Source organism: Bombina bombina, chromosome 1 (genome assembly GCF_027579735.1).
Source record: "Bombina bombina isolate aBomBom1 chromosome 1, aBomBom1.pri, whole genome shotgun sequence".
NCBI classification, from domain to species: Eukaryota; Metazoa; Chordata; class Amphibia; order Anura; family Bombinatoridae; genus Bombina; species Bombina bombina.
Genome location: NC_069499.1, coordinates 652,277,442 through 652,294,146, shown reverse-complemented (window position 1 = coordinate 652,294,146; position 16,705 = coordinate 652,277,442). Strand labels below are relative to the sequence as shown.

Here is a 16,705-nt window from a genome sequence, read left to right as displayed (position 1 = left end):
CCTGGTTTTTTTTAATCAGGTCTGATGAATTATTTTCTCTAACTACAGTCACCACGGTATCATATGGTTTCTCCTATGTATATTTCCTCCTGTACGTCGGTCGAATGACTGGGGTAGGCGGAGCCTAGGAGGGATCATGTGACCAGCTTTGCTGGGCTCTTTGCCATTTCCTGTTGGGGAGGAGAATATCCCACAAGTAAGGATGACGCCGTGGACCGGACACACCGTTGGAGAAAGTAATTTATCAGGTAAGCATAAATTCTGTTTTCTAGCTTTGCCATTCTATCTCGCAGAGCTCTGTGGATAAAGTCTTGATCTGCTGACGTAGTATCAAAGTCTAAACTTCCGTCTCTTCCCTTTAAGGGTAAGACTTTATTTGGTCCTGATCTGGCTGAACCGCTATACCCATATGTAATAATTATATTTGTAATAGGCTTTACTTATCATATTGTTAGCGTTCTCCGAATATTCATAATCAAAAATTAATTTATTTCCAAACCCACCGTTAAAAGCTGTATTCTCTAGAACGAATCATTCATGAAAACCTGCGTTAACAATATGGCCGTTATCGTCCATACTGCGCATGTGCGATCTATGTAACGCGTCATCTGTCACCGTTCTGTGAAGCATCACATTTGGATTCAAAGCGACAATATGCGCAAAGCGCCGGATGACGAAACAATGTGTTAATCTTATGCACGATAACGCATTGCGATTGTACACACGATTTTGTAATGAAGGAACAGTATAAGGGGGTTTGGCTTGGATGACGTTGTTTCACCAAAATAATATATAGTTTTATTATGCTAATAACACTCGTTTGGAGTTCAAAATAGGTACGTTTTTATTAAGTTGTAATGTTTTAATTTTGATAACGTAATTATAGTGAAAAAACTAAACTTTTGGAATCCTTTAAACTGTGTCACGGATCTAGCTTCTCTAGGAGTGATTGTCCCAGTTCCTCTGGCGGAACAGGGTCAAGGATTCTATTCCAACCTATTCGTGGTTCCCAAGAAAGAGGGAACTTTTCGACCCATTTTAGACCTCAAGCGTCTCAACAAATTTCTCAGGGTTCCGTCCTTCAAAATGGAGACTATCCGTTCTATTCTCACTTTAGTTCAGGAGGGTCAGTTCATGACTACCATAGACCTAAAGGACGCATATCTTCATGTTCCTAATCACAAGGAACATTTCCAATACCTGTGGTTTGCCTTTTTTAGACAAACACTTCCAATTTGTAGCTATCTTTCGGCTCAGCCACAGCCCCTCAAATCTTTAGAAAGGTTCTAGGGGCTCTTCGGGCTGTTGCCAGATCTCAAGGAATTGTGGTGGCACCTTACCTGGACGATATCTTGGTTCAGGCGCCATCTTTTCATTTAGCAAAATCCGATACGGATTCTTTGTTGATTCTTCGCTCTCACAGGTGGAAAGTGAATCTGGAAAAAGAGTTCCTTGGTGCCAAATAACAGGGTATGTTTTTTGGGAACGATCATAAACTCGATCTCCATGATGATTTTCTTGATGCCTGTCTTTCCCTTCGGTCCTATGTCCGTCCATCAGTGGCACTGTGTATGGAAGTATTTGATCTAATGGTGACTTCCATGGACATTTTATTCCTTTTGCTCGTTTCCATCTGAGACCTCTACAGTTATGCATGCTCAGACAATGGAATGGATTCTTCAGTGGGCTCACAATTGCCTCATTTCTGCCATCCACAACCCAGGATTGGACAACTGTGAAGCGGATTATCTGAGCAGGCAGACTTTTTATCCAGGTGAGTGGGCCCTTCATCCGGAAGTGTTCTCAATGATAACTTTCATGTGGGGAGTTCCGGAGTTGCATCTGATGGCGTCCCGTCTAAGCGCCGAGCTACCAAAATATGGCTCAAGATCAAGGGATCCGCAAGCAGCTCTGGTTGACGCTCTGGCGGTTCCATGGGAGTGCGGTCTAATCTACCTGTTTCCTCCGTTTGCCTTCCTTGCTCGGGTGATAGCCGTATCAAACAGGAGCAGGCTTCTGTGATTCTAATCGCTCCAGCTTGGCCTCGCAGAATTTGGTATGCGGACCTGGTGAAGATGTTGTTTTTTCCCCCCTGTAGAAATTGCCTCTGAGTAAGGACTTTCTACTTCAGGGTCCTTTCCTACATTTAAACCTAGATTCTCTGAAACTGACTGCTTGGAGATGAGATTGAATTCCTAGTCTTGTTTAGACAACTTTTTTCCGGAAAGGTGATTGATACCATGATTCAGGCACGTAAGTCGGAAACTCGCAAGATTTACTATAAGGTGTGATGTACATACCTTTACTGGTGTGAATCTAGGGGTTTCCCTTGGAGTCAAGTGAGGATTTATTTTGTCTTTTCTTCAGGAGGGCCTGGAGAAAGATTTGTCAGTCAGTACTCTTAAGGGCCAGATCTTGTTCTTAGGGTTCTGCAGCAGGCTCCGCTTGAGCCTATGCACTCTGTTGATATTAAGTTGTCTTGCGAAGTTTTGTTTTTTCTCGCTATTCTGCTCGTAGAGTCTCAAAGCTTTCGGCTCTGCAGTGTGATTCCCCTTACCTTATTTTTCATGTGGATAAGGTGGTCCTTCGTACCAAATTGGGATTTCATCGTAAGGTGGTTTCGGACCGCAATATCAATCAGGAAATTGTTGTTCCTTTGTTCTGTCCTAATCCTTCTTCTCAGCAACAAAGGGTATTCCATCCTCCAAGATTTAAAAAGAATCTTTATTTTCTTACATGGGGTCTTCAGAAATAGAACATACAACGTTTCAAGCCTGCTATAGGCTCTTAATCATATACACTCCTTCTCATAAAGAACGTCTGTTCCATAACATAAATGTTGTGCGTGCTCTGAAGTTCTATCTGCAGACAACTAGACATTTTCGACAATCTATTGCCCTTTTTGTTGTATTTTCTAGTAAACGTAAGCGCCAGAAGGCCACTTCCTCTACTCTTTCCTTTTTGTTAAGAAGTGTTATTTGATTGGCTTATGAGACAGTTGGACAAAAGCCTCCTGAGAGGATTATGGCTCATTCCACAAGGGCTGTCTCTTCTTCCTGGGCCTTTAAAAATGAGGCTTCTGTGGAACAAATCTGCAAGGCGGCCACTTGGTACTCATTGCATACTTTTTCCAAATTCTACATATTCAATGTTTTTGCCTCAGCTCAGGCTTCTTTTGGGAGGATGATACTTCAAGCGGTGGTGCCTTCTGTTTAGGTCCGCCGGTCTTGTTCTCCCTCCCTTCCATTCTGTGTCCTCTAGCTTGGGTATTGGTTCCCACTAGTAATTAGAATGGATTTGTGAACTCGACATTTGCCATTAGAAAGATAACAGAAAACATAATTTATACTTACCTGATAAATTATTTTCCTTTCTGGCAGGGAGAGTCAAAGACCCACCCTTATTTCAATTTTCAGACGGGTTTTGTCTTTTTCTAAACTTCAGGCACCTCTATACCCTTTGTGTGTCTTCTTTTTCTGTATTCCCTCGGCTGAATGACTGGGGGTTTATGGGAAGTGGGAGTGATAATTACAGCTTTGCTGTGGTGTTCTTTGCCTCCTCCTGGTGTAGTGGAGTTGAATTCCCACCAGTAATTAGAATGGACTCGTGGACTCTCCATGCTAGGAAAGAAAATAATTTCTTATCAGGTAAGCATACATTTTGTTTTTGTGTCTACATCATTTAGAGTGACTCAATTTCCTTAATTAAATATTTAGACTGTATTATTGAAGCCTTAGCTAATCCGGAGAAGGAGAAAATGAAACATGATGACACCACGATCTCCAGTTGGTTGCAAAGTTAGTATTCAGTGTATTTGTTAGTGTTACAGTTCTGTTTGCACCTATGAGGGAGGGATGAATAACCCTGAAATATTACTTTGTTTTTTAATATTATTATTTTCTTTTTCTTTCTCAGGGGTATTAGATTCAGGCTTTTATAAAGTATCAAGCTTTCAAAGGTTCAAATAATACAGCTGCAGCCTGTAATTTATGATTGAAAAAAATTCCCTGCAATTTAACAGAATACACACAAGAATGCTCATAAAATAACAGCCTAGTATGTCCTACCTCAAAGAAATAAAAAAAAGTACACTGTGTCAGAGACCTATAAACATACTGGTGAGTGTATGGCCTCTGACCATGCGATTAGATTGAAACTCATTACAGAGGTCTAAGAAGACTCCCACTCCTACACATACCCCTTCTTCTTTTCTCTGCTTGATACAGTTTAGTTTCTATGTATTGAGAATTAGGAAGGCAAAGCTGGATCTCTGCTCTAGCTGAAGATATTATTGATGTGCTTAGATTAAGGTATTATTATGCTGTCTTAGGAAAATGCACACACATAACCTGTCGATAAACCTCACAAGTGGTCCTACCTTCTGGGATCCCCATATACTTGAGAGGTTTTATCATTTGAGATTCTCCCAGTGTATTTTTAGACTGTTCCTGACTCTGGGGTTTTCCTGACTGGAAATCCTCACCTATGCAGCATGGTCCTGCATTAAAACGCAACATAGTTTTGGAGGAAATTTCTTTCATATAGGTGGTGAGGCTCCACGATCCATTACTCCTGGGAATTGCTCTTCTCTAACACTAGGAGGATGCAAAGATTCTCAAACCCCAATAGCCTTATAAAACCCCTCACACATACCTGAGTCTTTACTTTGCATCTGCTGGAGGTGGTTGAAGGATGAAGATGTGCATTTGATTCTTCAGGGATTTTAGTCTATGTTGAGGCCCGGCTTCCTCTCAGCGTACAGAGCTTGTCAAAGGGATGTATATGAGGTATGGTTTATGATTTTTTTTTTTTACCTCACGGGAAATTTTTCATAAACCTTCCATAATTGGTTACATGGACTTATCTTTTGCCTCCTTTTATGGATCTACAATATACTCCTATTCCTTAAACCTCTGCTGATATGTTTCAGTACGGGTTTGGCTGTCTGCTGCTTATTTGCTGGTGGAGGAATGTCTATTGGTAAGTATAATTTATTATACATTTCAGACACATATATATTTGCTATTGTATTTGGCCCTAGGACAGAATCCTTTAAACTTCCCTTGCTGTTTTGCGTGCGTTTGCTTATGGCACACATAGTTTGAATTTTGTGTGCCGGTCTTTAAGTTTATGCACTTCAGGTTAACGCTTGTTGGTTTAGAGTACGTCCCTTTCTTTCATGTAAGTGGCAAGAGTCCATGAGCTTGTGATGTATGGGATATACATTCCTACCAGGAGGGGGCAAAGGTTCAGAAACCTCAAAATGCCTATAAATACACCTCCCACCACATTTTTTCCTCAGTTTTACAAACTTTGCCTCCTGTGGAGGCGGTGAAGTAAGTTTTTGTGCTTGATTTCTTCTATGATAGGCGCTTCTAAGCATTTTGAAGCCCAATTCCTTCTCAGACCACAGTGTTTGTCAGAGGGATGTGAAGACAGTATCACCTGTTGATTTCATGGTTTCACACATGGGAAATCTTTTCAAAGGCTCTCTGTTATAGTTTGTAGGGATTAATTCTTTACCTCCCTTTTCAGATCAACGCTATACTCTTATACCATTACCTCGGCTGATATTTTTCAGTACTTGTTTGGCTGTCTGATATATGTGAATAGTTGTCTTTTGGTAAGTATGTATCATTTTTTAAGACACCCACGCTTTCTTATATTGTAAAGTTTTAAAGTGAATGTCAATTTTGATGCTAAAGTGCGCAGTTTTTAAAAATTCGATTAAAAACAGGGGCACTTTAATTTATCAAAATTTACCTTTTAAACTTGACAGCCGCTCCAGCTTTCTCCACCCGTCGCAAAGCCTCTTCCTGGGTCTAAAATGAGGAATCCGGCTTCCTCCAATCACAACGTTGAATCAGACACCGATTCCCCCTGGGGGAAGCTGTGACTGGAGGATGACCTATCCATCATTTCTGACGTCCGAAATGGCTTGCAACAACCAGAGGAAGCTGGAGCTGCTGTCAAGTTTAAAAGGTAAGTTTTTTTTTCACAACAGGAGTGAAATGTAAATTTTGATGAGTTAAAGTGCCCCTGTTTTTAATAAAATTTTTGTTTTATTTAAACTTTTTTTCTTACCTGGGGTTTGTCTTTTTTTTCCAATTTGACTTGTTTTTCCCTAATTTTCACAGGCAAATCTAGACTTGTGTGGACGCAAAATGCTGTTATTTTTTCCCTATTTCTGAACGCAACATTTTTTTGCCGCATAGTTGCACCTATAGTGGCACAAGTTTTGTCATTTCCTGTGTCTTTGTTGATGCTAATTGTTTTGGTGCGAAGTCGCGCTTGTTATGACGCATGTTTTGTCATTTCCTGGTGTTGGTTTGCCGCCGAAAAAATAAATAAAAATCACTTCCTTTTGCGCCATGCGTCATACTTGGCGCCAAAAAAATTGTTGTTTTACCCCACTTCCTTTTATTCTTCTTGCTCTCTTTATATTATAGAGAGCTATGCTGTTTGCTTTTTTGCCTATTTTTTTTAGCATAAGCATTTTTTCCCATTCCTGTAACTGCTATATGAGGAAATTGGATATTTTGTTTAAATGTTCATTTTTTCCTTTTCCATTTTGCAAGATGTCTGACTGATCCTGACTCTGATGGTATTGTAGAAACTAAGATATCCTGCACACATTTCTTTAACAAGCTAAGTGTGTTTTTTATTGTCAAGCTGATTTTATTCTCTAAACCTCAATTATGTGTCATTTATTTATCTTATTCCATGTTGATAATGTTTCTATATGTACAAATAGATTTACTGTTTTTAATTTTTAATTTTATTGTACCTGATTAATTCTGCAGATTTCACGTTATTACTGCAATCATAAGAAGGCTATGACTGTTTTTGTGACTTCAAATAAACTTATAAGGTCTTTCCAAAATTGTTATAAGATTTAATCAATTTTGTTTTGATCGACATTATACTTAAAGGCTCAAAGGATCCTGCATCAGAGACTGTATTTGACAAATCTTCTTTTTTATTTTTATAATTGAACATTTTTTCTTCTTTATTAAGGAAGTTTTGATAATTTTAGGTATTAGAAGTCTTGTCCTCCTATTAAATGTTATATTCATTTAAAGATTTATTTAAATTGCTCCTGAGTTTTTTTTTTTTCCTATTCTAGATGATATCTATGATATGTTTACTAGAATTGTTTAAACCTGATTCCTTTTTGGGAATGTACTACTATTTCTATGGAAGTTAGTACTTATTTTCAGGATCTTTTTAAGTTTCAATCTTACCTTAAAAGAGCATATTTACATGCTGTTTATATTCTTAGTTCAGCTATATCTATGACTGACATTGCTGCTCTCTCAACTTTATTGTTGGACAGTTAGTATAAGCAGTTTTCAGATTCTGAAGTATATAACATTGTTCATTTACTTCAAAATGTTTTCATTTTATTTGTGATTCTATTTTTGTTGTAATTTAAGATTAATTTCAAATCTATTTTATCTTATTAAAAGGAAAGAGTCCACAGCTGCATTCATTACTTTTGGGAAATAAGACCCTGGTCACCAGGAGGAGGCAAAGACACACCAGCCAAAGACTTAAATACTCCTCCCACTCCCCTCATCCCCCAGTAATTCTTTGCATTTCGTTCCAGGAGGTTGGCAGAGAAGTGTCAGAATTTATTTAGTATCTTATGGAGGGTAGTACTCTTCAACATGGGACAGGAGTTTTAAGTAATCCTATCAGTCTCTTATTGAGGGCTTGGATGAAAGTTAGAGTCCGGAGATGCAGGGAGAGTCTTTCTGCGAAACCATCTCGACTCATGTTAACAGCTCCTCAAGCAATCGGCGAACTTCGCTCCGCTGCCTGCTTTGTTCTCTCAAGTCCATGGCGGAGGCGATGCTACTATCTGTCACACTTGAAGGGCAGTGTTCCTGATACAGATTCCGTTATGATCGTTTCATTTTACTTCATGAATGTGCTGTAATTCAGATGTTTCCCTAGAGGTTACCACCTTATGGTCTAACCTAACATAAGGGTCTCAGTGAGTCTCCTTTAGTATCTTGTAATCAAGGATTTATATCTCCTGAGGGGGGTTATTGATTATTGTAATCATGTTTAAGTGATTCAAACTGCTTATGTGTGTTGTCAATTGGGCTCATGGTTTGGAACATTAAGGCCTCTGGAAGTGACGCAACCTTATGGTTGGGTGTGCTTTTTTGGACTGTACGGTTCACCTTGGGGCCGGGTGTGATTACGTTCAGTCTTCCATTTCCGCACTCCTGACAGTGTGGTAAAGGAGAAATTCTAGTCCGCAGGTGTCTGGTTCATCGGAGGTGGTGAGTGCCCCAGCCATTGTGGTTGTCAGGTGCCGTTAATTTTACTTCTTTAGTTCATATTTGCATATCTTCTATCCAGTTATGGAGGATTCTGATGCTGAGACTGTTCAAATTTCAGATTCAGTTACGGAGGATTCTGATACTGAGAGTATTTTTTATTTCAGATTCTGTGTCCGGTGACAAATCCGGATTGGCCTAGTTGACACATGTACCAGTTCTTTATGCCATATGAGAGCGCCATGTTCCTCGGGCTCAGGGAATCAAGGGACAGCTGAGCCATCCGCCTCTGGGGGTCCCGTCCTCCGAGAGGCGAGTTCCCTACCGCTTCATACGTCTTCACATGCGGGTAACTCAGTTTATGATTATTCCTCCATGCAGGGCAGCGTGTTCCCCCCCCCGGAGGTTGCAGCACATTTTCGCTTCCACGTATTTTTGGCAATTATTCATCTGCAGAGTCCAGACGTTTATTTGCGATTGTGTTCGTGCCCTATTGTCCCGGGTCTCCCGCCTTGGGGATTGCCTCTACAGTTCCCTGCGGATGTTACTGTCCCTGAGTGTTGTGCCTTTCGTTACAGAATTGCACGCCTTCGCGTATTACTCAGACATGTTTTTCAGTTATTAAATGACCCTATCCTTATCGGATACGGGAATTTTCAGTCTTCTTATTCGAATGGTGCACCTCATTAGACATGTGGAGATGATGTAATCTCCTGATTGTTATTTTATTCAGATCTTTCCCAGTTTATGGAAGATCAGGGCTCCGTTTGGCTGGTCCTGCGGGTAGGCCTGTTTCTTCTTGGGTGTTCACCTCTGGGTTGCCTTATATTATCTTTTCATCTGATAGGATGTTGTTTATTTTGTTTGTTTCCTTCGAGAACCTTCTGGGATCGATACTCTGTTAATTCTTCGGAAGTTGTTTTGGACATGTTAGTCCTATGTTAGAAATGTCTGTTTTCCTTTCTTCCCCTCTGAGGGAGGATTTATGCAGCTTGCCGGTTAGGGCCCTGGGTGCAGGCTGGTCCTGTTGGGTTTGTTCGGTCTTGGGGCTGTACAAACACGTAGCGCTGTTATGCTCGGCTGGTCTGGTTGAGGCGCTGTGTACTCAGGTTATCATTTTGTTTTACATGTTTCAACTAGGCATTCAAGAGGACCTGTGGGTCTGTGAGTTGGGTAGGATTGTTTCAGTCCTTATAGCCTTCAATCATGGATGACTGGGTTAGTGGAGTTTCCGCTGCGTCACTTTCTCTTACGTCTGGTATTATCGGACCCTAGAGTTTCCTCCCCCATGCAGTGGAGGGTTGGAGGGATTAGCGCCCTCTTACCGCTGTTTGAACGGTTTGGCCTTCTTTTTTGAGGCACTGGATTTGTCCTTTTGGACTTGGTCCATCAACAGCTAGTAGTGTGAATAGCTGACTAGCATGTGGGAGGTTTGCAGTTTGAAACCAGCTGCAGCTCTTATGCACCTTGATTGTGTGCTTGTACGCTGTTTAATGTCCATGGGCATCTGTGTAACCAGCTGCAGCTATTGCACATTGACCGTGTACTGTCTAGCTGAGTTATAAGACCTTTTTGGTCTTCTTCTGTTGTTTCCGGGTGAGTTTGGTCTCCTTTTAGCGATCTGGGTTCCCGGGAGATTGTTGATCCCTGTTGGGACATTGGGCTTAGCTCGGGGTTCCCCGGAACTGGGAAGGCTTCGTGCCTTTTCTCCCTGTATTCCTCTTTTTGTTTGGAGGTGATGTGGAGACTAGCCCTGCTTGAGGTGTTTTGACCTTGAGGTATCCCTTGCTTTGTTGTCCTGAGGCTGTTTTGAGAAGTCTAGGGGCTTTACGGTCGTAATAAGACTTCTATCGCCTTGCTTCTTGGAGTGTAGGATTTTAGCATGGGGTGGTTTCTTCTTTTGGTCAGGAATTACAAGTTCTTCTCGTTATCCGGATTGATCTGGATATTGCACCATATCCCTTGTGTCTGTTTTTTTTGTCAGACGGGTAGTTCAGTTCTCTGGTATTGTTTAACAATTGAGTGCCCGGACCTGTTTTCTCACTGAGGATTTAGAAAAGTATACCTAAAAGGTAATTGAGAGCGGCGCTCAATAAAATGAGCTGGGGTGTGTAAATAATATATGTGAAAACACTTGTGGGATAGGTTATAAAAGTATATTTTAATATATAAAACTCTAATATAAAATATAACAATAACAAATAATATAGATAAATATGTTAATTGTGGCCACGATATTGTAATACTCGTAATCTTAAAAATATATAGATATGCATGATATGTTAAACACTTGTGCAATGTGTAAAATTCATATACAGAAATTTAAAAAATAAAAACAGTAATTTAATAGAACGTAGAGCTATTACTGGTAATTAGATGTTCTCTGTTGGATAGTTGTATAAGAGTAAAACAAAGTATCAGTTCTGTGATAATAGTTGAAATTTAAACGGAGTATCAGTTCAATGTGGTAATATCAGTTTTAATATGATGGTATGCATACATAGGTCTGGACAATACAAGCACTCATAAACTTGATTTCAGAAAAGTGTAGCAGTCTGATTTACGGAGTAATGGATTACCGACCTTTTGGGAGCTGTACAGTGTCTTTTTGTTTTGTCAGCTGTAGATGTTACTTACATATCTCATTCTCCATAGGTCTCAGAAATAACTTTGTCAAATCGATGATGTCTGCAAACGTTTCTGAATACTGGGCTACTGACTTTCTAAGGACTAAACAGCGTATCCTTTTACTCCATAAATCAGACTGCTACACTTTTCTGAAATCAAGTTTATGAACGCTTGTATGAACGGCCCATTTTTTGTGAACAACCTGGGTTGTTCTTGCTAATTGGTGGATAAATTCATCCACCAATTAAAAAAGTGGTGTCCAGAGTTCTGAACTAATAAAAAAGCTTAGATGTCTTCTTTTTCAAATAAAGATAGCAAGTGAACGAAGAAAAATTGATAATAGGAGTAAATTAGAAAGTTGCTTAAAATGGCATGTTCTATCGGAATCACGAAAGAAAAAATTTGGGTTCAGTGTCCCTTTAAGGTGTTGTTCTCCTTCTTATGGAGATGTAGTCCCTTTCTTGCGGCTACTTCTGTATTCAGGAGCTTGGAACTGTGGGTTAAGTTTCGGAGAGGGGTGTCTCTTTGGGTTCTTATGTTCCACCTGGAGTCTTGCTGGCTCCAAGTTGCGACTTTGTTGGGCTGTTTTGCTAGATTCTTTGGGACTACAACCTTGTCGTCTGTTTTAGGAGTCGGGTTGCACCCGTGCTCTGGGGGGATGGCTGTGGCCATTCTTCTGCTCATTTTTTAGCTAGTTTCGGGGTAAATTTGTTCCCCTGTTTCAGATCTGCTGATGCTGGATTGGTCCAGCTGGGTGTGGGTTCTGAGAGACGTCATTTTCAGGATCTAGGTGGGAATAGTGGCCAGCTCACTAGGCTTACAGGCAGAGGGTCCAGGATTACACCTCCTTCGGGCTCTGGGTGTAACCTCTCCTCGGGGGGGCCTTGATTGAGGTTCTGTGTTCTCCTTTTGGAGACCTGTGTGTAGGTCTGGCAGCTTAGGTTGCCTAGAGCATGCCCTCTGTCTGGAGGTTGCTTTTTGCAGTCTTTTCTGTTCTGTGCTTTTTGCAGTCTTGTTGGCTGCTTCTACTTACTAGCAAGTATCCTCTATGTCGTCCTGATGTTGAGACGGTGTTCTCGACTTAGGGTTTTTCGTCTGAGTCTGTTACACATTTTTTGTGGTTGGATACTTTTGTATTCTATGTTCAGAAGCTGGGAGGACTCGGACTTTAGTTGTCTTTTGGTTCTTGCGTCATGTTGGAGAGCAGACTTTCTCTGTCTCTATGCCTGGTCTTATCCCGGGTTCCACTTGGTCTAGGCGTAGCCTCCTTTCCTTTCTCTAGTGGGCCCATTTGGGTCTTTGTGAGCTGGGCTCACTGTTGGAGGTTTCCTTTTATGGTTTATGGTGACCTTTTGGTTTCCTTCGGTTACCCTTTGCCTTGTCCCCTTGGGAGTTTAGGCTGGTGTCCCCTTCATTAGTATGGGGTGAGTGACCAACTATTGGGCGACTGTGTCTCTTGGAGGACTGTTGGCTCAGTTGAGTCCGATTTGCGGTCTCAAGCTTGGCTTCTGGACTATCTGCAGTTCAGTGTCCTTGGGGCCTTTCCTTTTTTTGTTTTTTTTGTTGGGTAGGGATTCGGGCCTGGTGCTCTCAGTATGGGGCCACCTATTGTACCCTCCCGTCTTGGCATTCAGTGTCCTCTATAGCTTGGGTATTGTTTTCCCAAAAGTAATTAATGCAGCAATTTTTAGAAGAAAAACATAAATTATGCTTACCTGATAATTTTCTTTTATTTTGATGGAAAGAGTCCACAGCTCCCCACCCGTAATTTTTTGTGGGGCATCCTTATTTATTCTTCTTGCACCTTTCACATGTTATTTCTTCTACTGGTCTTTGTTCCTCGGCTGAATGACTGGTGGATGAGGGGAGTGGGAGGAGTATATAAGCCTTTGGCTGGGGTGTCTTTGCCTCCTCCTGGTGGCCAGGTAATGAATGCAGCTGTAGACTCTTTCCATCAGAAGAAAAGAAAATGATCAATTAAGCATAATTTGTTTTTTAGCTTTTATATTTAGAAGGGCTTCATGGTTTTAATCTAGAATTTTGACATGGTCTATATATTATCTCTATCTTGTTAGGATAATAATTTGTTTTGATTTCTATTATCTCGGCTATATCTGTAGGTAAAAGGAGTTTTTTTCTGCCCTACTTTTTGGCCCGTGATGTAGATCAGTTGGTAAGTGCCCTGACTACAAAAGCTTGTTCTAAGATCCAAGGGTCACAGGTTCATATCTTCGGCCTTTTAAGGTCATTAAAATGCGTACCATTTAATAGAGTAATAATAGCAATTATTACTTTTTCAGCTGCCAATTTGGTTAACTCAGAGTGCAAGCTCTGAAAAAGCGTTATTTTTTTAGTGTGTAGTGGTGAGTAATTGAAGTGCGCTAAGTGTAGGGTATCAGACTCCTTAACTAAATAACAGATCCTTCAGACTGTTATAAATAAAAATGAGGCAAATATGGGGAAAGAAGTAAGGGCGCTAAAAAAGCTTAAGATACCCCTAAAAAGCTTGATTATAGACAAAAAATGACCAGGGACTTGATTAGACTATATATGAATTTTATAAAAATCAGATTAGACAAACATAAATTTAAAAGCAGCATACAAAAAAATATATATTTAAAAGGGACGTCTCCCTATAACTTCACAATTACACTTTCAGTGAAACAATGTATATAAAAATACCAGAGTGCAGTGGTGGATACTGTTATGTTAAAAGGTCATTCTTTAGGACATTGCCGTTAATCGGATAGTGTCTATCTTTGGTTTCAAATGTCAAGTCTGAAAAAACTCTTGATGACCGGTCTATTAATTATTTGCAGGTATAGGCCTCTGCACTTTGTCTGAGATTAAACAAGTTAAACGTCTTACATTTGTGGTAACACTTTACCGGTAGTCGATCTCTGTTCAATGTGCTTCGTGGATGTTCCTCAAGATCTCGGCGTCTGACGTCACAGTTCCTGAATCTGGGGCCCGTCTCTCCCAGCCAACCAGAGCCTCCGTGGGCTTCGGTCTATTTGACTTTTGTTGTCCGGTACGTATCTTGGTACTTGAATAACAATTGGAGATTGCTCTTATTGCTCAGCATGCAACCTCTGTTGGTGCTATCCGCCAGGGGATAGAAAAGGATAGAATTACAACCCGGGTTGATAACTGTTCCTCTGTCTGATAATGAATCAATATGTGGTACTAGTGTTTTCTACGCGTTTCACTCCTTTCAGAGCTTTATCAAGAATGACTAGCCCACATTATCCTCCTCCTTTTAAAGAGATCCATTTGTTTTCATTGGTCAAAACTTTATAGCGGTCAAAGATAGTATTTCTGACATTTCAAACTTTGTTCCTTTTGTGTCTTTGATGGACGAGTTATTTTGTTCTTAAGGGGAATTTTATCTTTATAAAGCTTATATTCCCTTAATGTTATCGGCATAACCTTTACAGTATCTTTTAACCACTTTGTTCTCTGATCGTTTTTTGGTAAATAATTATTAAATATATACAAAAGTAAGCTTAAAAATCAGTAAAGTTAAACAAGAAATTAAAATAAACAGGTATTTATTTTAGAATCCCCCAAGATTTTTTTAGAGAGAAGAATTTCTTCTAAAGAATATAACTTTAGTCTAAAATAAATGGGGATACATCTAGTTCAGAATTTAAACCCCTAGGGTTCAACGTATCATATTTGAATATTAAGACACTATCCGATTAACGGCAATGTCCTAAGGAATGACCTTTTAACATAACAGTATCCACCACTGCACTCTGGTATTTTTATATACATTGTTTCACTAAAAGTGTAATTGTGAAGTTATAGGGAGACGTCCCTTTTAAATATATATTTTTTTGTATGCTGCTTTTAAATTTATGTTTGTCTAATCTGATTTTTATAAAATTCATATATAGTCTAATCAAGTCCCTGGTCATTTTTTGTCTATAATCAAGCTTTTTAGGGGTATCTTAAGCGTTATTTTTTTAGTCTTACTAGGAGAAAAGCGCTATACAAATACTAGTTATTAAGACTGCATGAAGGTGCGGTTCTCAAAGCAGTTCTTCTGATGGGGGGCTGATTAAATTATTTTTGGATGGATTCAGTCCAAAGTCTATAGAATATTATTCTTAGAGTTTTGAATAGATTTTTAGAATGAGACCTTCTATGGGAACATTCTTTCTTTCTCATGTTTCAATACACTCTTTGAAGAGTTCAGGTTTTACTTTGTGACTGTCCCAACTTTCAAGATGGTGACTATTAGGACTATTATGCCTTTTGTTCAGCAAGGTCATTACATGTTCACTATAGTTGTGGGGACACTTATCCTCACATTCCTATTCATTCAGACCACTTTCGGTGTCTGAGATTCTCTTTTCTAGGCAAGCGTTACCAATTTGTCACTTTTCCATTTGGTCCAGCGACAGCTCTAAGAATCTTTTCAAAGGTTTTCGGTGCCCTTCTATCTGTAATTGAGAGCAGGGTATTCCATTTTTTTCCTTATTTGGAAGATGTCTTGGTACTAGCTCAATCCTTTCATTTAGCAGAATCTCACATAAATCAACTAGTGTTGTTTCTTCAAAGACATGGTTGGAGGATCAATTTACCTAAGAGTTTCGTGATTTCTCAGGCAAGGGTCACCTTTTTAGGTTTTTAGATATTTTCAGTGTCCATAACTGTCTTTAACAGTCGAGACAAATTAAATTAGTTTTAGCCTGTCTATACCTTCAGTCTCTATTATTCCCTTTAGTGGCTATGTGCAGGGAAGTTTTTAGGTTTCATGACTGCAGCAATGGACAATCGTTTTATTATGATCCTTTGCAGCTTTGCATGCTGAATCTATGGTGCAGAAATGTTTCTCAGGTATCACAGTTGATATACTTAGATCCCAACACTCAACTCTCTCTGACTTGGTGGCTGGACCATCATCGTATTATTCAGGGGGCCTTCTTTGTTCGTCCTTCCTGGACTGTATTCTTACAGATGCAAGTCTTACAGGTTTGGGAGTTGTTTGGGGTTCGTTGACAGCACAAAGGGTTTGGAAACCTCAAGAGACGAGGTTACCAATTATTATTTTAGAACTCCGTCCTATTTTCAGAAATCTTCAGGCTTGGCCTCAATTTAAGAGAGAATGTTTCATTAGTTTTCAGACAGACAATATCACAACTGTGGCATATGTCAATCATCAGGGAGGGACTTGCAGTTCTTTAGCGATAAAAAGAAGTATCTTGAATACTTTTTTTGGGCGGAATTCAGCTCCTGTCTAATTTCTGCGATTCATATCCCAGGTGTAGACAATTGGGAGGCGGATTATCTCAGCCGCCAGGCTTTACATCCGGGGGAGATGTATTTTTTTCAGATTGTACAGATGCGGGGCCTTCCAGAAATAGTTCTGATGGCCTCTCATCTAAACAAGAAATTTCCCAGATACCTTTCTAGGTTCAGGGATCCTCAGGCGGAGATGGTGGATACGTTTGCAGGTTTTGTTTCTCCAACATTGGTGTGTCCGGTCCACGGTGTCATCCTTACTTGTGGGAATATCTCTTCCCCAACAGGAAATGGCAAAGAGTCCCAGCAAAGCTGGCCACATAGTCCCTCCTAGGCTCAGCCCACCCCAGTCATTCTCTTTGCCGTTGCACAGGCAACATCTCCACGGAGATGGTTAAGAGTATGTGGTGTTTAGTTGTAGTTTTTTTATTCTACTATCAAGAGTTTATTTTAAAATAGTGCTGGTATGTACTATTTACTCTGAAACAGAAAAGGATGAAGATTTCTGTTTGTGAGAGGAAGATGATTTTAGCAGA

General features: G+C 40.0%; 1 protein-coding gene across 1 annotated transcript in view; it reads left to right on the top strand.

Annotated features, from left to right (window-relative positions):
* The window catches only part of THOC2 (THO complex subunit 2), an 889,387-nt gene that overhangs the window by 393,266 nt on the left and 479,416 nt on the right, over window positions 1-16,705 (top strand). The window contains 1 exon segment of the mRNA XM_053699115.1: window positions 3,717-3,797. Coding sequence (XP_053555090.1) covers window positions 3,717-3,797 — 81 coding nt within the window.